At 38.3% G+C, this 23,376-nt stretch overlaps 1 protein-coding gene across 9 annotated transcripts in view; it reads left to right on the top strand.

Annotated features, from left to right (window-relative positions):
* ATRX (ATRX chromatin remodeler) overlaps nt 1-23,376 on the top strand; it is a 298,228-nt gene that overhangs the window by 149,416 nt on the left and 125,436 nt on the right. For all 9 annotated transcript variants that reach the window (XM_055438642.2, XM_055438638.2, XM_055438636.2 and 6 more), the window contains 3 exons: nt 141-234; nt 13,010-13,112; nt 17,490-17,705. In XM_055438642.2, the coding sequence (XP_055294617.1) occupies nt 141-234; nt 13,010-13,112; nt 17,490-17,705 (413 nt within the window). The remainder of the gene's footprint in view (nt 1-140; nt 235-13,009; nt 13,113-17,489; nt 17,706-23,376) is intronic.

Genomic DNA, 23,376 nt, shown 5'->3' with positions numbered 1-23,376 from the left:
TCTAATCTGTATGATGTCATATGTACTAGAAATATTATTCTCATAATACTCTTAAGTGTTAATGTGATGTTATTGACAAATTAAGCAAATTGAATTTCTCTTGGAAAGCATTTAATAATCTTTAATATTTTTTATTCAAGTGAGTAGTGAAGATTCTGAAGATTCTGATTTCCAGGAATCTGGAGTTAGTGAAGAAGTTAGTGAATCTGAAGATGAACAACGGCCCAGAACAAGGTAAATAGATTATTTTTTCAAAAATTTTAGGAATTAATAACCATGCTTCAAATTATTTGTAGAAAGTTTGCTGTTATTAATAGTGAAAATCTCTCAGTCATGTCAGACTCTTTGTGACTCCATGAACTGTAGCCTACCATGCTCCTCTGTCCATGAGATTCTCCAGGCAAGAATACTGGAGTGGGTTGCTATTCCATTCTCCAGGGGATCTTCCTCACCCAGGGACCGAACCCAGGTATCCTGCATTGCAGGCGGATTCCTTACTGTCTGAGCCACCAGGGCATAGTAGTTAAGTAAAATATTTAACATTTTGATTTGAAACTGTTAAAATAATTAATTAATAAATAGTATATAAACATTATATATAGTTAAATTGTATGTTCTGAAGTAGGTGGACTTTCAGTGTGCAAAAACACCCTTTTAAAAGACATTATTATATATTTGGCTGTATTAGGTCTTAGTTGCCGCATGCAGGATTTTCATTGCAGTGTGCACAGGCGTCTCTCTAGTTATAACACATGGGCTGTAGAATGCACGGGCTCAGTAGTTGCCCTGTGGCATGTGGGATCTTACTCCTGATCAGGGATTGAATGCATATTTCCTTCACCCCCCGCCATTGGAAGGCAGATTCTTAATCAGTGGACCACCAGGGAACTGTAATTTTTCATTGCTGTGGTGGAAAGTTGTAGTGTAGTAGTTATGAGGCTCTGTAGACCAACTGCCTCAATCTAACTCCTAGCTTTACTATACTTCCTATTTGTATGAATACTCTGTGGTTCAGTTTCGTCATCTGTAAAAGTGGAAATTAACATTATTATTTCCCTTATTGATTATTGTGGGCATTAATGAGATTAAAGGGCTTATAAAAAAGTGCCTATTTTGTAGATATTAAGTGCTCTGAGAATGCTAACTATTGTTCTTTCATAACACTACTAAACATGACTTAGCCACGGAACAGAAACAACACTACTAGTATTCTGTTAATTAAGATGTGTTTGTTTTTCAATACGCATAGATAACTAACCTAGATTACTAGCTGATTAAAATTTTGCTTCCTTCTTAGAATAGTATTGAATAATACCGACCGTTCTAAGTAGATTTTTATTTCCTCTGGAATAATATGATACGTCTATCAATTTGTGTTGGTGTGACTGTGTATATGTATATCTATGTGGGTGTTTGTATGTGTAAATTTTAAAATATTTGAGATTGTTTTAGATTAATAATTACAAGGTTGTGCGTGGAGTATAGCAGCATATTGTACTTTCAGTTCAGTTCAGTCGCTCAGTCATGTCCAACTCTTTGAGACCCCATGAACTGCAGCACCCCAGGCTTCCCTGTCCATCACCACCTCCTGGAGTCCACGCAAGCCCATGTCCATTGTGTCAGTGATGCCATCCAACCATCTCATCCTCTGTCATCCCCTTCTCCTCCTGCCCTCAAACTTTCCTAGCATCAGGGTCTTTTCCAATGAGTTAGCTCTTTGCATGAGGTGGCCAAAGTATTGGAGTCTCAGCTTCAACATCAGTCCTTCGAATGAACACCCAAGACTGATCTCCTTTAGGAGGGACTGGTTGGATCTCCTTGCCATCCAAGGGACTCTCAAGAGTCTTCTCCAACACCACAGTTCAAAAGCATCAACTCTTTGGTGCTCAGCTTTCTTTATAGTCCAACTCTCACATCCATACATGACCAGTGGAAAAACCATAGCCTTGACTAGACGGACCTTGGTTGGCAAAGTAATGTCTCTGCTTTTTAATATGGTGTCAAGATTGGTCATAACTTTCCTTCCAAGGAGTAAGTGTCTTTTAATTTCATCAGCAGTGATTTTGGAGGTGAAAAAATAAAGTCTGCCACTGCCACTGTTTCTGCTGTTTCCCATCTATTTTCCATGAAGTGATCGGATCGGATGCCATGATCTTATTTTTCTGAATGTTGAGCTTTCAGCCAACTTTTTCACTTTCCTCTTTCACTTTCATCAGGAGGCTCTTTAGTTCTTCTCTTTCTGCCATAAAGGTGCTGTCATCTGCATATCTGAAATTATTGATATTTCTCCCAGCAATCTTGATTCCAGCTTGTGCTTCTTCCAGCCCAGCATTTCTCATGATGTACTGTGCATGTAAGTTAAATAAGCAGGATGACAATATACAGCCTTGACGTACTCCTTTTCCTATTTGGAACCAGTATGTTGTTCCAAGTCCAGTTTTTACTGTTGCTTCCTGACCTGCATACAGGTTTTTTAAGAGGCAGGTCTGGTATTCCCATCTATTTCAGAATTTTCTACAGTTTATTGTGATCCACACAGTCACAGGCTTTGGCATAGTCAATAAGGCAGAAATAGATGTTTTTCTGGAACTCTCGCGTTTTTGGTGATCCAGCGGATGTTGGCAATTTGGTCTCTGGTTCCTCTGCCTCTTCTAAAACCAGCTGCAATATCTGGAAGTTCATGGTTCATGTATTGCTGAAGCCTGGCTTGGAGAATTTTACTTTTCACACTTTACTAATGTGAGATGAGTGCAATTGTGTGGTAGTTTGAGCATTCTTTGGCATTTCCTTTCTTTGGGATTGCAATGAAAACTGACCTTTTCCAGTCCAGTGGCCACTGCTGAGTTTTCCAAATTTGCTGGCATATTGAGTGCAGCACTTTCAGAGCATCATCTTTCAGGATTTGAAATAGCTCAGCTGGAGTTCCATCACCTCCACTAGCTTTGTTCGTAGTGATGCTTCCTAAAGCCCACTTGACTTCCCATTCCATGATGTCTGGCTCTAGGTGAGTGATCACACCGTCATGATTATCTGGGTCGTGAAGATGTTTTTTGTACTGTTCTTCTGTGTATTCTTGCCACCTCTTCTTAATATCTTCTGCTTCTTTTAGGTCCATACCATTTCTGTCCTTTTTCAAGCCCATCTTTGCATGAAATGTTCCCTTGGTATCTCTAATTTTCTTGAAGAGATCTCTAGTCTTTCCCATTCTATTGTTTTCCTCTGTTTCTTTGCATTGATCACTGAGGAAGTCTCTTATCTCTCCTTGCTATTGCTATTCTTTGGAAATCCGCATTCAAATGGGTATGTCTTTCCTTTTCTCCTTTGCTTTTTGCTTCCCTTCTTTTCACAGCTATTTGTAAGGCCTCTACAGACAGCCATTTTGCTTTTTTGCATTTCTTTTTCTTGGCGATGGTCTTGATTCCTATCTCCTGTACAATGTCACGAACTTCCGTCCATAGGTCATCAGGCACTCTGTCTGTCAGATCTAGTCCCTTAAATCTTTTTCTCACTTCCACTGTATAATCATATGGGATTTGACTTAGGTCATACCTGAATGGCCTACTGGTTTTCTCCACTTTCAGTCTGAATTTTGCATTAAGGAGTTCATGATCTGAGCTACAGTCAGCTCCCGGTCTTGCTTTTGCTGACTGTATAGAGCTTCTCCATCTTTGGCTGCAAAGAATATAATCAGTTTGATTTCGGTGTCAACCATCTGGTGATATCTGTGAGTAGAATCTTCTCTTTTGTTGTTGGAAGAGGGTGTTTGCTATGACCAGTGCGTTCGCTTGGCAGAACTCTATTAGGTTTTGACCTGCTTCATTCTGTACTCCAAGGACAAATTTGCCTGTTATTCCAGGTGTTTCTTGACTTTGTACTTTTGCATTCCAGTCCCCTATAATGAAAAGAACATCTTTTTTGGGTGTAGGTCTTTATAGAACTGTTCAACTTCAGCTTATTCAGCGTTTCTCATTGGGGCATAGACTTGGATTACCATGATATTGAATGGTTTGCCTTGGAAATGAACAGAGATCATTCTATCGTTTTTGAGATTGCATTCAAGTACTGCATTTCAGACTCTTTTGTTGACCGTGATGGCTACTCCATTTCTTCTAAGGGATTCCTGCCTACACTAGTAGATATAATAGCCATCTGAATTAAATTTACCCATTCCAGTCTATCTTAGTTCGCTGATTCCTCAAATGTCGATGTTCACTCTTGTCATCTCCTGGTTCACCACTTCCAATTTGCCTTGATTCATGGACCTAACATTCCAGGTTCCTATGCAATATTGCTCTTTACAGCATCGAACCTTGTTTCTATCACCAGTCCCATCCACAGCTGGGTGTTGTTTTTGCTTTGTTTCCATCCCTTCATTGTTTCTGGAGTTATTTCTCCACTGATCTCCAACAGCATATTGGGCACCTACCTACCTGCTGAGTTCATCTTTCAGTGTCCTATGTTTTTGCCTTATCATAATATTCATGGGATTCTCAAGGCACGAATACTGAAGTGGTTTGTCATTCCCTTCTCCAGTGTAACACATTCTGTCAGACCTCTGTACCATGACCCGCCTGTCTTGGGTGGCCCTACACGGCATGGCTTAGTTTCATTGAGTTAGACAAGGCTGTGCTCTGTGTGTTCAGATTGGCTTGTTATCTGTGATTGTGGTTTCAGTCTGTCTGCCCTCTGATGCCCTCTCTCAGTGCCTACCGTCTTACTAGGGTTTCTCTTACCCTGGATGTGGGGTATCTCTTCACAGCTGCTCCAGCAAAGTGCAGCTCCTGCTCCTTACCTTGGACGTGGGGTAGCTCCTCTCGACCGCCGCCCCCTGCCTCAGGCCTGGGGTAGCTCCTCTCAGCCGTGCTTGTGCGCCATTGCAGCTGCCGTGCCTGTGCACTGTGGCAGCCGCCGCACTTCACGGGAATATAAAATAACAGTAGAATATAATGAGAATTTTAAAGAACTGAGGTGGAATTCAGGTAACACAAAATTCACTATTTAAAAGTGTAGAATATAGGGGATTTTTAGACTATTCACCAAGTTGTGCATCTAGTACCACTATCTCATTTCAGAACATTTCCATGATTCCAGAAAGAAACCCTATGGCACTTGGTCATTTCCCATTCTTCCTGCTTCTCATTCCCTGGCAAAAACTAATCTGCTTTCTGTATGGATTTGCCTATTCTTAACATTTCATATGAAAAGATTTGTAAATATGTATCTTTTTATGAATGGAATCTTTCAGTTAGCATGTTTTCAATTTTGATCCATGCTGTAGCTTGTTTCAGTACTTAATTCCTTTTTTAAAAACTTCATTTAAATTTAGTATATTTACAGTGTTGTGTTAATTTCTGATATATGCCAAAGTGATTCAGTTATACATATTTATATTGTTCTTTACATTCTTTCCATTATGGTTTATAACAGGGTGTTGAATACCGTTCCCTGTGCTATACAGTAGGACCTTGTTTTTTATCCATCACATATATATATATGTATCTAAAATATATTTTTCTGTGATTATGATTTCAGTGTGTTTGCCCTCTGATGCCCTCTCGCAACACCTACTGTCTTACTTGGGTTTCTCTTACCTTGGACTTGGGGTATCTCTTCACGGCTGCTCCAACAAAGTGCAGCTGCTGCTCCTTACCTTGGACAAGGGGTATCTCCTCATGGCCGCCCCTCCTGATCTTGAATGTGGAGTAGCTACTCTTGGCCCTCCTGGGCCCGTGCAGCCGCTGCTACTTGGACATGGGGTTCCTCCTCTCCAACACTGCCCCTGACCTCGAGTGTGGGATAGTTCCTCTCAGCAGTGCCCCTGACTTCAGGTGAGGGGTAGCTCCTCTTGGCCGCCGCCCCTGACCTCAGACGTGGGGTAGCTCCTATCAGTTGCCGCCCATGACCTTCAGTGAGGGGTAGCTCCTCTCAGCTACGTGTCTGCACAGTCCATCGCAGCCGGTGTGCTTCGGATTTAGTTTTCAGAAAACTAGTCAATCTGATTATACCGATCAGCCTTGTCTAACTCAATGAAACTAAGCCATGCCATGTGGGGCCACCCAAGATGGGCGGGTAATGGTGGAGGGGTATGACAGAATGTGGTCCACTGGAGAAGGGAATGGCAAACCACTTCAGTATACTTGCCTTGAGAACCCCATGAACAGTATGAAAAGGCAAAATGAGAATACTGAATGAGGAACTCCCCAGGTAGGGAGATACCCAATATGCTACTGGAGATCGGTGGAGAAATAACTCCAGAAGAAATGAAGAGATGGAGCCAAAGCAAAAACAACACCCAGCTGTGGATGTGACTGGTATTAGAAGCAAGGTCTGATGCTGTAAAGAGCAATATTGCATAGGAACCTGGAATGTTAGGTCCATGAATCAAGGAAATTGGAAGTGGACAAACAGGAGATGGCAAGAGGGAGCATCAACATTTTAGGAATCAGTGAACCAAAATTGACTGGAATGGGTGAATTTAACTCAGATGACCATTAAATATACTACTGTGGGCAGGAATCCCTTGGAAGACATGGAGTAGCCATCACGGTCAACAAAAGAGTCCAAAATGCAGTACTTGGATGCAATCTCAAAAACGACAGAATGATCTCTGTTCATTTCCAAGGCAAACCATTCATTATCACGGTAATCCAAGCCTATGCCCCAAGAGTAATGCTGAAGAAGCTGAAGTTGAACGGTTCTATGAAGACCTACAAGACCTTTTTGAGCTAACACCCCCAAAAGATACCGTTTTCATTATAGGGTACTGGAATGCAAAAATTGAAAGTCAAGAAACACCTGGGGTAACAGGAAACTTTGGCCTTGGGATACGAAATGAAGCAGGTCAAAGGCTAATATAGTTCTGCCAAGAGAATGCACTGGTCATAGCAAACACCCTCTTCCAACAACACAAGAGAAGTCGCTACACATGGACATCATCAGATGGTCAACACTGAATACAGATTGATTATATTATTTGCAGCCAAAGATGGAGAAGCTCTATACAGTTAGGAAAAACAAGACCAGGAGCTGACTGTGGCTCAGATCATGAACTCCTTATTGCCAAATTCAGAGTTAAGTTGAAGATAGTCCAAAAACCATTAGACCATTCAGGTATGACCTAAATGAAATCCCTTATGATTATACAGTGGAAGTGAGAAATAGATTTAAGGGACTAGATCTGATAGAGTGCCTGATGAACTATGCACGGAGGTTTGTGACATTGTACAGGAGACAGGGATCAAGACCATCCCCAAGAAAAAGAAATGCAAAAGAGCAAAATGGCTGTTTGGGGAGACCTTACAAATAGCTGTGAAATGAAGTGAAAAGGAAAGATATAATCATTTAAATGCAGAGTTGCAAAGAATAGCAAGGAGAGATAAGAAAGCCTTCCTTAGCAATTAATGTAAAGCAATAGAGGAAAACAGCAGAATAGGAAAGACTAGAGATCTCTTCAAGAAAATTAGAGATACCAAGGGAACATTTCATGCCAAGATGGGCTTGATGAAGGACAGAAATGTTATGGACCTAACAGAAGCAGAAGAATATTATTAAGAAGAGGTGGCAAGAATACACAAAGAACAGTACAAAAAAGATCTTCATGACCAAGATAATCACGTTGGTGTGATCACTCACCTAGAACAAGACATCCTGGAATGAGAAGTCAAGTGGGCCTTAGGAACATCACGACAAACAAAGCTAGTGGAGGTGATGGAATTCCAGTTGAGCTATTTCAAATCCTGAAAGATGATGCTCTGAAAGTGCTGCACTCAATATGCCAGCAAATTTGGAAAACTCTGGACTGGAAAAGGTCAATTTTCATTCCAATCCCAAAGAAAGGAAATGCCAAAGAATGCTCAAACTACTGCACAATTGCACTCATCTTACACGCTAGCAAAGTAATGCTCAAAGTTTTCCAAGCCACGCTTCAGCAATACATGAACTGTGAACTTCCAGATGTTCCAGCTGGTTTTAGAAGAGGCAGAGGAACCAGAGATCAAATTGCCAACATCCGCTGGATCATGGAAAATGCAAGAGAGGTCCAGAAAAACATCTATTTTTGCCTTACTGACTGTGCTAAAGCCTTTGACTGTGTGGATCACAATAAACTGGAAAATTCTGAAAGAGATGGGAATACCAGAACACCTGAGTTGCCTCTTGAGAAACCTATATGCCGGTCAGGAAGCAACAGTTAGAACTGGACATGTAACAACAGACTGATTCCAGATAGGGAAAGGAGTATGTCAAGGCTGTATACTGTCACCCTGCTTATTTAACATACATGTAGAGTACATCATGAGAAACGCTGGGATGGAGGAAGCATAAGCTGGAATCAAGATTGCTGGGAGAAATGTCAGTAACCTCAGATATGCAGATGACACCATCCTTATGGCAGAAAGTGAAGAAGAACTAAAGAGCCTTTGATGAAAGTGAAAGAGAAGAGGGAAAAAGTTGGCTTAAAGCTCAACCTTCAGAAAACAAAGATCATGGCATCTCGTCCCATCACTTCATGGGAAATAGATGGGGAAACAGTGTCAGACTTTATTTTTTGGGGCTCCAAAATCACTGTAGATGCTGATTGCAGCCATGAAATTAAAAGGTGCTTACTCCTTGGAAGGAAAGTTATGAGTAGCCTAGATAGCATATTAAAAAGCAGACATTACTTTGCCAACAAAGGTCCATCTAGTCAAGGCTATGGTTTTTCCAGTGGTCATGTATGGATGTGAAAGTTGGACTGTGAAGAAAGCTGATCGCTGAAGAATTGATGCTTTTGAACTGTGGTGTTGGAGAAGACTCTTGAGTGTCCTTTGGCTTGCACAGAGATCGAACCAGTCCATTCTATAGGACACCAGTCCTGGGCGTTCATTGGAACGACTGATGCTAAAGCTGAAACTCCAATACTTTGGCCACCTCATGCGATGAGTTGACTCATTGCAAAAGACTCTGATGCTGGGAGGGATTGGGGGCCGTAGGAGAAGGGGACGGCAGAGGATGAGTTGGCTGGATGGCATCACCAACACGATGGACATCAGTTTGAGTGAACTCTGGGAGTTTGTGATGGAGAGGGGGCCGCATGCTGTGATTCATGGGGTCACAAAAAGTTGGACACGACTTTTTGTTTATTTCTGTTTTTATTTTCATTACTCTATGAGGTAGATCCAAAAAGATATTTCTGTATTTATGTCGAAGAGTGTTCTGCCTGTGTTTTTCTCTAACGGTCTTACAGTGTCTGGTGTTACAGTTAGGTCTTTAATCCATTTTGAATTTATTTTTTGTGTGGTGTTATAATAGAGAAGGAAATGGCAACCCACTCCAGTACTCTTGCCTGGAGAATCCCATGGACGGAGCAGCCTGGTGGGCTGCAGTCCATGGGGTCGCAAAGAGTTGGACACGATTGAATGACTTCACTTCACTCACTTCATACTTTATCCCTGGATACGGAAATGGCAACCCACTGTAGTATTCTTGCCTGGAGAACCCCATGGACAGAGGAGCCTGGCTGGCCATGGTCCTTTGGGTTGCAGAGAGTCAGACACGACTGAAGTGACTAAGCATGCATGGTGTTGTAGAATGTTCTAATTTCATTTTTACATGTCGCTGTCTAGTTTTACCAGCACCATTCACTGAGGAGATTGTGTTTTCTCCGTTGTTTGTTGTTGCCTCCTTTGTCATAGGCTGCCTGACCATAAGTGCTTGAGTTTATTTCTGTGCTTTCTATTCTGTTCCATTGATCTATATTTCTGTTTTAGTGTCAGTACCATACTGTTTTGATTAATGTAGCTTTGTAGTATAGTCTGAAGCCCGGAAGCCTGATTCCTCTAGCTTTGTTTTTCTTTCTCATATCAATTTGGTTATTTGGGGTCTTTTGTTTTTCTATAAAAAATTGTAATTTTTTTCTGTTATACTACTATTAAAAATGCCATTGGTGATTTGATAGGGATTGCATTGAATCTGTAGATTGACCTGAGTAGTATAGTCACTTTGAAAATATTAATTCTTCCAATCCAAGAACACAGTATATCTTTCCATCTGTGTCTGTCATTTTTCATTTATTTTGTCAACGTCTTTCGTGATTTGCCAGTTATCTTTAGTGTTGTGTTTGGATTGCTTTTTCTTTTTTGTGTCTGTATCGTAGATTTTTAGTTTGTGGTTTTCATGAGATTTTGGTACAGCAGTCTGTGTATTAACAGCATTGTTTTACATTGCTGGCCTCTTAATTTCCAAGCATTTCCAATAACCTGCATTTGTACTCTTCTCATAATAGTGTATTTGATAACACATTTGGATATGGATGATTGGCTGCCTTTACTGTATATTTGCCTTTACCAGTGAGGCTTTCCATTTATAACTTTCTTGTTTCTGGTTGTTTCCTTTTCTGCCTAGAAAAGTTCCTTCAGCATTTGTTATAAAGCTCGTTTCGTTGTGTTGAATTCTCTTAGCTTTTGCTTGTTTGTAAAGCTATTGATAGCTGTGTTGAATCTGAATGAGAGTCTTACTGGGTAAAATATTGTTGGTTGTATGTGTTTCCCTTTCATCACTTTAAATATATCGTGCTACTCCCTTCTGGCCAGAAAAGTATCTGATGAAAAATAAGCTGATGCCTTGTTCAAATTCCATTGTATGTTATTTGTTGCTTTTCTGTTATTGCTTTTAAAAATTTCTCTTTGTCTTTAATTTTTGTCAGTTTGAATTCTGTGTGTCTCATTGTGTTCCTCCTTGGTTTCATACTACATGGGACTCTGTACTTCCTGAACTTGAGTGAGTGTTCACTTTCCCAATTTAGGGGAATTTTCAGCTCTTACCTCTGCTGATCTTTTCTCATGCCCTTTCTCTCTCCTTTCTCCTTCTGGGACTTGTATAATGTGCAAGTTGGAACATTTAATATTGTCCCTAAGGTCTCAGACTGTTCTCCTTTCTTTTCATTCTTTTTTCTTTATTTGGTTCTGGAGCAATGATTTACACCAATTTGTGTTTTAGCTCAGTTATTCGTTCTTCTGCCTCATTTATTCTGCATATTCCTTTGAGTATTTTTATTGTTTTAGTTATTGTGTTGTTCATCTGTTTATTTAAATCTTGTAGCTCTTTGTTAAACTTCTCTTGTATCTTCTTGATCTGTGTCTTCATTTTTGTGTGTTCATTCTTCATTTTTATCTTTATTCTTAGATCATCTGTACTATCTTTACTCTAATTTTTTTCAGGTGCATTGCCTATCTCCAATTCACTTTTTCTTTTGGGGTTTTATCTTGTTCTTTAATTTGGAACATACTTCTCTCCCAGCTCATATTGTCTAAGTTTCTGTGTTTGTATTCTCCATTTCACAGGCTGCAGAACTATAGTTCTTTTGCTCTGGTGTCTACTTCTTGGTGGGTGAGGTTGGTCCAGGGACTTGTGCAGCTTCACTGTTGGACGAGATTGGTGCCTGCCCACTGGTGGATGGAGGTTAACCGTGTCCCTCTGGTGGGGAGGACCATGTCAAGGGGTGTGTTTTAGACTGTTTGTGGGCTAAGGAGGACTTTAAGCAGCCTGTCTTCTGATGACTGGGGCTGTGTTCTCATCTTGTTTGTTTGGCCTGAGGCATCCAAACATTGAAGCCTGCAGACTGTTGGGTGGGACCAGGTGTTGTTTGCCCAAATGACAACCTCTAGGAGAGCTCTTGCTGATGAACATTCCCTGAGGCTTCTGTCACCACTGTCCTTGGCCCCCTACAGTGAGCCACAGCTGACTCCTGCCTCCCCATTTGACCCTGCTATACTCACAGGTGTTTCTGCCCAGTCCTTTGGAGCTCTTATACCCAAGCTTCATTGGCCTTCAAAGCCAAATGTTATCCCCAGACTGATGAGCTTGATGAGGGTCTCAGAAGTCTCACTCTTGTGGGATATCTTTTGTAATATAATCATTTTCTAGTTTGTGGGTCATCTTCCCTTTTATTATGGAATTTGATTATATGATGAAAGCACCCGTTCTACTGTCTCAGTTTGGCTTCTTTGTCTTTGAATGTAGAATATTTTTTGTAGTTTCTAGTGCTTTTTGTTAATAGTTCTTTAGTCGTTCATTGTGATTTTCATGTTTTCTTGAGAGGAGGTGAGCTCAAGTTCTACTGTGCCACCTTGTCTCCTCCCTCATACCTAAATCCTAGAGTAAATTTCTAAAAATGACATTATTGGGTTAAAGTTAACACAGTTTTAGGACCTTTCATGTATATTTTCACACTTATAGAAGTCAATATTTTCTTCCCCCAGCTGAATATGTAAATAGCCATTGTCTCACTGGTTCAGCAATAAAACAATGAGCAATCTGTTAATTAGAACACATGTTGGGGGAACTGGGACCCATTTGAGTTAATTTTTTTTATATGTTTTAAGATAGGGGTCCATATTCATCCTTTTGCATGTAGATATCCAGTAGTCTAAGTGCTATTTGTGAAGGCTGTTGTCGCTATTGAATGTCTTGAGCATGTGGAAAATCAATTGACCATAAATGTAAAGTTTTATTTCTGGGTTCTCATTTCTCTGCTGTTGATCTTCATGTCTGTCCTTTATGTAGGAACATATTGTCTTGATTAATGTAAGGTTATATACCAATTTTAGCCACATAAGTATTCTCACTACAAATTGTTACCTTTTTTTTTTTTTACTTTGTGTGTTGTGATATGATGAAAATTGTATCTAACTTTTATAATCTATTCTTTTTAAAGAGATGGTGAATATTTTTCATGTGTATATTGCCCAGTCATACTTTTGAAGGCATTCCATCCATCTGTTAATCATATGCTAAACCTCCCTCTTGAATAACTTAGAATGTTGATCACTGAATTTTTTATTTTTTTGTTCACTGGATTTAAAATTAAGTGTTCTTCTTTTTTAACCCAGTGAAGATTTTTTGCTTTTTGTTTTTACCTTTATGATTTTATTAAAGAATGTATGCAAAGATAAAGCAGTTCTAAAATAGTACATAATTCACATAAGGAAGTTTATCATAAAGTATTTTATTTTGCATTTTAAATATTCTTTAGGTCTGCGAAGAAAGCAGAGTTGGAAGAAAATCAGAGAAGTTACAAACAGAAGAAGAAAAGGCGACGCATTAAGGTTCAAGAAGACTCATCCAGTGAAAACAAGGTAATAAATGAGATTTAGCATGTAATTGGAATTATCCCTGGTATAGTCAGTTCAGTTCAGTTCAGTCGCTCAGTTGTGACCGATTCTTTGTGACCCCATGAATCACAGCATGCCAGGCCTCCCTGTCCATCACCAACTCCCGGAGTTCACTCAAACTCATGTCCATCGAGTCGGTGATGCCATCCAGCCATCTCATTCTCTGTCGACCCCTTCTCCTCCCGCCCCCAATCCTTCCCAGCATCAGAGTCTTTTCAGTGAGTCAACTCGTCGCATGAGGTGGCCAAAGTATTGGAGTTTCAGCTTTAGCATCAGTCCTTCCAATGAACACCCAGGATTAATCTCCTTTAGAATGGACTGGTTGGATCTCCTTGCCGTCCAAGGGACTCTCAAGAGTCTTCTCCAGCACCACAGTTCAAAAGCATCAATTCTTCGGCACTCAGCTTTCTTCACAGTCCAACTCTCACATCCATACATGACCACGGGAAAAACCATAGCCTTGACTAGACGAACCTTTGTTGGCAAAGTAGTGTCTCTGCTTTTTAATATGCTATCTAGGTTGGTCAAAACTTTCCTTCCAAGGAGTAAGCGTCTTTTAATTTCATGGCTGCAATCAGCATCTGCAGTGATTTTGGAGCCCAAAAAAAATAAAGTCAGACACTGTTTCCACTGTTTCCCTATTTATTTCCCATGAAGTGATGGGACCAGATGCCATGATCTTTGTTTTCTGAATGTTGAGCTTTAAGCCAACCTTTTCACTCTCCTCTTTCACTTTCATCAAGAGGCTTTTTAGTTCCTCTTCACTTTGTGCCATAAGGGTGGTGTCATCTGCATATCTGAGGTATAGTAGACCATAGTAAATATGTTATTACCTCACTTGCACTGAGTTCATAAGTTGAATTCTACTAGTTTATTTACATTTTAAGCTTTGTGGAAGAATTGACTAATAATGTATAAATATGCAGAAGTGTTAACTTTATTATATTATCAATTTTTTTCTTTTCCTTCACTGAATTTGATGGAAAGTTTAAGCTTTCTAATTCATTATTTATATTCTTAGGGCTATAGAACTGATATGAAGTGTACTATTTGATTATGTAAAACAGAATAACTCATTAAAGGAATAAATTTCTTCTAGCAGTGAAATTAGTCAATTTCAGTTTCTTGTATTTAAGCAGAATTATTTAGAGTATAAGTTCTCCATAATGTTTTATCAATTCTATTTTCTTTTAGAAGAGTTCATTTTTGTAATGACCCTTTCACCATTTCTAATGTACAATGCAATGGCCTTAATGACATTCATAATTAGGAACTCTGTACCCGTTAAACAGTAACTCTCCATTCCCGCCTATCTGCAGCTCCTCAGTGATGTCTAATTCTAATTTCTGTGCCTATAAATTTGCCTATTTTACGTATTTCATATAAATGAAGTCACACAATATTTGTCCTTTCTTTCTGGCTTATTTCATTGATATAATGTTTTAAAGATTCATCCACCTTTTAGTATATATCTGAGTTTCTTTTCTTTTTAAGGCTGGATAATGTTCCAGTGTATGTGTGATAGCCTGTTGTATTTATCCATTTATCTGTTGATGGACGTTTGAATTCTTTCTACCTTTGGCTATTTAGAATAACGTTGTTGTGTAGATGGTTATACAAATGTCGTTTTGAGTCCCTGCTTTTCTTTTATGTTCATAATTTTTTTTTGTCAGTTTATTTTTTTTAACTGAATGATAATTGCTTTAGAATTTTGTTATTTTCAGTCATACATCAAGAATCAGCCACAGGTGCACCCATGTCCCCTCCCTCCCAACCCTCCTTCCCATCACCCTCCCCTTCCCACCCTTCTAGATTTGTCGTAGAACCCCTGTTTGAGTTCTCATACAGCAAATTCCTGTTGGCTATATATTTTACATATAGTATTGTAAATTTTCATGTCACTCTCTCCATACGTCTCACCCTCTTCCTCCTCGCTACCCCCGTGTCCATAGATTTCTCCTCTTTGTTTCTCCATTACTGCCCTGAAAATGAATTCATCAGTACCATAGTTCTAGATTCCATATCTGTGCATCAGTGTACGATATTTATTTCTCTTTCTGACTTACTTCACTCTGTGTAATAGACTCTAGGTTTGTCCACTTCATTTGAACTGACTCAAATGCATTCCTTTTTATGCCTGAGTAGTATTCCGTTGTATATATGAACCACAGCTTCTTTATCCATTCATTTGTTGATGGACATCTAGATTGCTTCCATGTTCTAGCTATTGTAAACAGCACTCCAGTAAACATTTGGGTACATGTGTCTTTTTCAAATTTGCTTTCCTCATGGTCTATGCCTAGTAGTGGGATTGCTGGGTCATATAGTGGTTTTATTTGTAGTTTTTTTTAAGGAATCTGAATATTGTCTTCCATAGTGGCTGTATCAATTTACATTCCAACCAAGAGTGCATGAGGCTTCCCTTTTCTGTACACCCTTTCCAGCATTTATTGTTTGTAGACTTTTTAATGATGCCATTCTGACCATTGTGAGGTGATATCTCATTGTAGTTTTGGTTTGCATTTCTCTAATCATGAGTGATGTTGAGCATTTTTTCATGTATTTGTTAGCCATCTGTATGTCTTTAGAGGAATGTCTGTTTAGGTCTTTTTCCCACTTTTTGATTGGGTTGTTTGTTTTTCTGGTATTGAATTGTGTGAGCTGCTTCTGTATTTTGGAAATTAATTCTGTGTTAGTTGTTTCCTTTGCCAGTATTTACTCCCATTCTTAGGGTTATCTTTTTCACCTTGTTTGTACTTTCCTTTGCTATTCAAAAGCTTTTGAATTTAATTAGGTCTTGCTTGTTAATTTTTGTTTTTATTTCTATTACTCTAGGAGGTGGGTCATAGAAGATCTCACTTTATGTCATCAAGTGTTCTGCCTATGTTTTCCTCTAAGAGTTTTATACTTTCTGATCTTACATTTACATCTTTAATCGATTTTGAGTTTATCTTTTTGTATGTTGTAGGGAAGTGTTCTAATTTCATTCTTTTGCATGTAGCTCTCCAGTTTTCCCAGCACCACTTATTGAAGAGGCTATATTTCCTCCATTGTATATTCTTGCCTGCTTTGTCAAAAATAAGGTACCCATAGGTGCATGGCATTGTTTCTGGGCTTTCTGTTTTGTTTTCATCTGTTTCTATCTCTGGGCTTTCTATCTTCTATCTTTTTCCATTGGTCTGTATTTCTGCTTTTGTGCCAGTACCATACTGTCTTGATGACTGTAGCTTTGTAGCATAGTCTGAAGTCGGGAAGGTTGATTCCTCCAGCTCCATTCTTCTTTCTCAAGACAGCGTTGGCTGTTCAGGGTCTTTTGTATTTCCATATGAATTGTGAAATTTTTTGTTCTGTGAAAAATGTCGTTGGTAATTTTATAGGGATTGCATTGAATCTGTAGATTGCATTTGGTGAAAGAAATGAAGTTTAGTTGTTTCTGACTGTGACTCCGTGAACTGTAGACCGCCAGGCTCCTCAGTCATGGCATTCTCCAGGCAAGAATACTAGAGTGGGTTGCCATTCCCTTCTCCAGGGATCTTCCCAACCCAAGGATTGAACCCTAGTCTCCAACATTGCAGACAGATTCTTTACTGTTTGAGCCATGAGGGAAGCCCTTATATTTGATAGTATAGTCATTTTCAGAATATTGATCCTTTCTACCCAGGAACATGTAATATCTCTACATCTGTTTATGTCATCTTAGATTTCTTTCATCAGTGTCTTATAACTTCCCATATACAGTTCTTTTGTCTCCTTACATAAGTTTATTCCTAGATATTTTATTCTTTTTGTTGCAATGGTGAATGGCATTAATTCCTTAGTTTCTCTTTCTGATTTTTCATTGTTACTATATAGGAATGCAAGTGAGTCCCTACTTTTAATACTTTTGGTTGTAATCTGAGATGTGCAATTGCTTGATCACATGGTAATTCTGTGTTGAGCTTTTTGAGGGAGTTACACTGTTTTCCCAATGCCCCAGCCTTCTAGTTTTTCCCCATCCTCAGCAACACTTGTTATTTTCTGGGTTTTTTTTTTCATAGCTATCATAATGGGTGTGAGATAGTATCTCATTTGTGGTGTTGATTTAAATTTCCCTCATAAGAAGTGATGTTCAGTGTTCTTTTATGTGCTTATTTGACATTTCTGTGTTTCCTTTGGAGAATTTTCTGTTCAGTCCTTTACCCCCTTTTTAGAGTTCGTTTTGTAAAATACTGTTATATATTGTAAAGTGTAAAGCTTTTCAGTATGTCTTCTTCTACCTTTTCTTGGCATATTAATTGGACTGAGAGATGAATAAATCAGAAACTTTGTAGTGTTAATGTTTTGATCATTTAAACTCCATAGAGTAATTCTGAAGAAGATAAAGAAGAAGATGAAGAAGAAGATGAAGAAGAAGATGAAAATGATGATTCCAAGTCTCCTGGAAAAGGCAGAAAGAAAATTCGGAAGATTCTTAAAGATGATAAGCTAAGAACAGAGACACAAAATGCTCTTAAGGAAGAAGAAGAGAGGCGAAAACGTATTGCTGAGCGAGAGCGAGAGCGAGAGAAATTGAGAGAGGTAAACCACTTTTTATTTATAATTTCTTTTTAATGTATAACTTTCATAGATTAATAGATTATAGTTCAGTTGTCCAAGAAAAGGATGTTGTAATCAACCAGAGATTTTTTTGTAAGTTACTTTTTCCTATTTGCAGTATTTTATGCAACTTAAAACATCTTAATCTTAGAATTAGGTACATGGAAAGGATTTAGATTCTTGAATGATTACCAGAGTGATTGTTTTTTATTTGAGGTGGAAAAACATTAAAAAATTATTTCTTAAATCCATAAATGATTTCAATGTTTTAAATAAACTTTTCATTATAAAATAAAGGTCCATCTAGTCAAAGCTATGGTTTTTCCAGTGGTTGTGTATGGAAGTGAGAGTTGGACCATAAAGAATACTGAGCTCCAAAGAATTGATGCTTTTGAACTATGGTGTTGGAGAAATCTCTTGAGAGTCCCTTGGACTGCCGGGAGATCAAACCAGTCAATCCTAAAGGAAATCAGTCCTGAATCTTCATTGGAAGGACTGATGCTGAAGCTGAAACTCCAGTACTTTGGTGACCTGATGTGAAGAACTGACTCATTGGTAAAGACCCTGCTGCTGGGAAAGACAGAAGGCAGGAGGAGATGGTTTGGTGGCATCACCAACACTATGGACATGAGTTTGAGCAAGCTTCGGGAGTTGGTAATGGACAGGGAAGCCTGACATGTACAGTCCATGGGGTTGCAAAGAGTTGGACACAACTGAGCGAATGAACTGAGCTTAACAGGCAAAAGGAATAGTATTATAAATCTTCATATGTACAATACCCACCTTCAATAATTGCCAACATATTCTGGAGAAGGAAATGGCAACCCACTCCATTATTCTTGCCTGGAAAGTCCTATGGACAGAGGAGCCTGGCAGGCTACAGTCCATGACGTCTGAAAGAGTCAGACACGACTTACAGCAAATGACTATACAGCAAATGGCAAATTAGCACCATTTTGTAGAAGGAAATGCAAGCAAAGGAAGAAGAAAGATTATATTGACACTGTGGGCATTAGAGAGGAAGGGACAAATAAAAATTAGTTGGAATTTTGACTGACACACATATGAAATAGCTTGCTCTGAACTAATCAGTGTGTTGCAGTTCAGTTACTGATTAGGGTCTATTTTTCTGACTTTCTGAGTGGCCAGGGCCAATCTTCATTTCTCATTGTGCTCAGTTCATTTATTCAAGAATTATTGCATATCAGTCAGTAATTGTGGGTCTTTATTTTGTCAAGTGGTACAGGAACAAAAGACTAGATACATATTCATATTCAGATGTTTTAATTCTTTGACCCAAAACAATTTACCTAATCCTTCAGATCTCTACTCATGTGTGAAATAAGGCAAATTATGACTTCCTTATAGGAGTGGTCAAAAGATTTAATGAAATAATGCACATTAAACATTTGGTACAATACTACCAGGCATGTGGTAGTAAAAAATAATTGTAGATTTATGATGATGATGATGATGATGTTATGTGGTTAGGGATTGCACATAAATAATTTACTGAACTTTCAAAAAAAATTAGCAACACATGACTAGTTTTTTTTTTTTTCACCTATTCTCTGAACTGAACTGAACTGAACTTGCTCCGTCGCTCAGTCATGTCCAACTCTTTGCAATCCCATGTACTGCAGCCCACCAGGCTTCCCTGTCCTTCACCATCTCCTGGAGCTTGGTCAAACTCATGTTCATTGAGTTGATGACGCCATCTAACTGTCTTGTCCTCAGTCGTCCCCTTCTCCTCCTGTCTTCTGTCTTTCCCAGCATCACAACTAGTTTTTTTTCCATCTATTCTCTTACCTTCACAATATTTTGAAGAAGTCTCAGAAATCATCATTTTGATTATATATGGTTCAGAATTTATTGTTGAAAGATAAGAAGTTTTAAACATTACCACAGTATCATTATTACACTTAAACATTAACAGTAATTTCATAATGTCAAATGTTTAGTTAATATTAAAAATTCTTTCATTTACCTCACAAGCATAATAGTGGTTTATAAAAATATTTGTTATGAATCCGGAACCTAAGAAGGTCTCATTGTGTGTTGTGTTACATTTGGATACTTATGTTTATCCTTAAGCTATTCCTACACTGTCTTGATTACTGTAACCTTATAGTAATTCTTGGAATGAGATACTGTAACTTCTACAACTTGGTTCCACATATTTAGAGTTGTTTTGGTATACTCAGTTATTCATATTTCCATATGAATTTTAGTATCCTGTCAATTTTTAATAAGAATCTTCCTGGAACTTTAATGGGGATTTAGTTGGATCACTAGTGACATCTTAACAGGTTTTGTTTACAGTTATGTAAATATAGTATATTTCCCATTTATTTAGCTCTTCTTTGATTTCTCTTAGCTGCGTTTTATAGTTTTCATTGTATATAACTAGCACTTATTTTTCTAAATTGATCCTGAAGTAATCTATGTTTTCTTTTGTCACGGTAAATGAAATTTCAAATGATTTAATGACCTTGTGTTCTGTGAGCTTACTATATTCTACTAGTTCTAGTAACCTTTTTAGTAGATTCCTAAGGATTTTCTCTGCTTTTTAATATACTATCAAGGTTGGTCATAACTTTCCTTCAAAGGAGTAAGTGCCTTTTAATTTCATGGCTGCAATCAGCATCTGCAGTGATTTTGGAGCCCAAAAAAATAAAGTCTGACACTGTTTCCACTGTTTCCCCATCTATTTCCCATGAAGTGATGGGATGAGATGCCATGATCTTCATTTTCTGAATGTTGAGCTTCAAGCCAACCATTTCACTCTCCTCTTTCACTTTCATCAAGAGGCTTTTGAGTTCCTCTTCACTTTCTGCCATAAGGGTGGTGTCATCTGCATATCTGAGGTTATTGATATTTCTCCCAGCAATCTTGATTCCAGCTTGTGCTTCTTCCAGCCCAGCGTTCCTCATGATGTACTCTGTATATAAGTTAAATAAGCAAGGTGACAATATACAGCCTTGACGTACTCCTTTTCCTATTTGGAACCAGTCTGTTGTTCCATGTACAGTTCATATTCATGCTGTCTATACATAAAACACCGCCACCAAAAGGATGGTTAATTTTTTCAGATGCATTTTAATGTATCTGTGTGATGATCTAGAAAATGTCTTGCACTACTAGAATAAGCCTCACTGGTCATTGTATATTACTCTTTTTATATATTGTATTTCTTTTCTTATATTGTTTCACCAGGAGTTTTACCTCACTTTTAAGTAGGCGTGTTGGGTTGTAAATTCCTTTACTTGTATATCTTTCTGGTTTTTTTTATTACAGTAATACTATTCTCATGTAAAATGTAAAGGGAAATGCTCCTGTCTCCTCTACTTATAAGTATTTTTATAAGATAGGTAGTATTTCGTTCTTAAATATTTGCTAGAATTCTCCACTAAAGGTACTGCCCTGAGTTTTCTGAGTTCTTAAAATTTTTAAACAGATTGTATTTAATAAGTTATCACTATTACTTTAATAAGTATAGGGTCATTTAGATGATCTGTTTTCTTTTGATCTCTGTTGGTAAATTTTTCTTTGGGATATTTGTCCAATTTCATTTAAGTAGTCAAATGTATTATTTCAAATAAATTTGTTTGTAATATTCCTTTTTTTATGTTTTTGTTTTTTGTAGACCCTGTTATGATAGCTCATCTTTCATTTCGGTTAATGATAATTTATCTTTTTTTTTTTTTTTGATTAGTCTCTTTAGAGGTTTAGAGATTGTACTATCCTTTAAAAAAAAACCAGCTTTGGATTTAGTGAGCTTTTTCTTATTATTTCACCTTTCACTATTTCATTAGTTTTCACTTTGATTTTGTTTTGTCACTTTTTCTCTGGGTATAATTTGCTTTTTTAAAATAGCTATTTAAGGTGGCTTTTGGATGTTGGTACTTTTTAAATCTATAAATAATATAAAATTCCCCAATGTGCATACTATTTTAGATGTTGAACTGCATGAATTTCTATGTTTTGTGTTTTGCTTTTACTCTATTCAGAATTTTTTCTGTTTTTATTATGGCCCAGAAAATGATGGTCCATGCAAATATTTTGCTTTTGTGGTGTGAAATATTCTATAAATTTCAGTTATGTTATGTTGATTTATTATATTCACATCCTCTATATACTTAATGATATTTTGTCTCAGAGCAAAGTTGAGGTCTGCAAGTTTAATTGTCAATTTGTCATTTTCTCATTGCACTTCTTTGTTTTTTCTCATAGTTTGCTAAAGCTCTGCTAGATATATCTACTTGTGGATTATTATGTCTTTCTCATGAATTGACCCATTATCAGTATATAATGTCCCTTTTTTGAAAAGAATTTTATTTATTTATTTTTACACCAAAGGGAAAGGTTTTTTATTTATTGTATTGGTTTTGCCATACATTGACATGAATCTGCCACGGGTGCACATGTGTTCCCCATCCTGAACCCCCCTCCCACCTGCCTCCCCACATAATCCCTCTGGGTCATCAAAGTGCACGAACTCCAAGCATCCTGTATCATGCATCGAACCTGGACTGGCGATGCATTTCACATATGATAATATACATGTTTCAATGTCATTCTCCCAAATCATCCCACCCTCGCCCTCTCCCACAGAGTCCAAAAGACTGTTCTATACATCTGTGTCTCTTGCTGTCTCGCGTACAGGGTTATCATTACCATCTTTCTAAATTCCATATATATGCATTAGTATACTGTATTGGTGTTTTTCTTTCTGGCTTACTTCACTCTGTATAATAGGCTCCAGTTTCATCCACCTTATTAAAACTGATTCAAATGTATTCTTTTTAATGGCTGAGTAATACTCCATTGTGTATATGTACCACAGCTTTCTTATCCATTGATCTGCAGATGGACATCTAGGTTGCTTCCATGTCCTGGGTATTATAAACAGTGCTGCGATGAACATTGCAGTACATGTGTCTCTTTCAATTCTGGTTTCCTCGGTGTGTATGCCCAGCAGTGGGATTGCTGGGTCTTATGGCAGTTCTATTTCCAGTTTTTTAAGGAATCTCCACACTGTTCTCCATAGTGGCTGTTCAGTTCAGTTCAGTTCAGTCGCTCAGTTGTGTCCGACTCTTTCCGACCCCATGAATCACAGCACGCCAGGCCTCCCTGTCCAGCATTAACTCCCGCAGTTCACTCAAACTCACCTCCATCGAGTTGGTGATGCCATCTAGCCATCTTATTCTCTGTCGTCCCCTTCTCCTCCTGCCCCCAATCGCTCCCAGCATCAGTTTGCATTCCCACCAACAATGTAAGAGGGTTCCCTTTTCTGCACACCTTCTCCAGCATATATTGCTTATAGACTTTTGGATAGCAGCCATTCTGACTGGTGTGAAATGGTACGTCATTGTGGTTTTGATTTGCATTTCTCTAATAATGAGTAATGTTGAGCATCTTTTCATGTGTTTGTTAGTCATCTGTATGTCTTCTTTGGAGAAATGTCTGTTTCGTTCTTTGGCCCATTTTTTGATTGGGTCGTTTAGTTTTCTGGAATTGTGTGGCAGGAGTTGCTTGTATAGTTTTGAGATTAATTCTTTGTCCATTGCTTCATTTGCTATTATTTTCTCCCATTCTGAAGGCTGTCTTTTCACCTTGCTTATAGTTTCCTTTGTTGTGCAGAAGCTTTTAA

Source organism: Moschus berezovskii, chromosome X (genome assembly GCF_049115385.1).
Source record: "Moschus berezovskii isolate FMDL1 chromosome X, NW_MosBer_1.0, whole genome shotgun sequence".
In the NCBI taxonomy this organism is placed as follows: domain Eukaryota; kingdom Metazoa; phylum Chordata; class Mammalia; order Artiodactyla; family Moschidae; genus Moschus; species Moschus berezovskii.
Note: the sequence above shows the minus strand (reverse complement) of the source record. Positions and strands in the feature narration are given on the sequence as shown.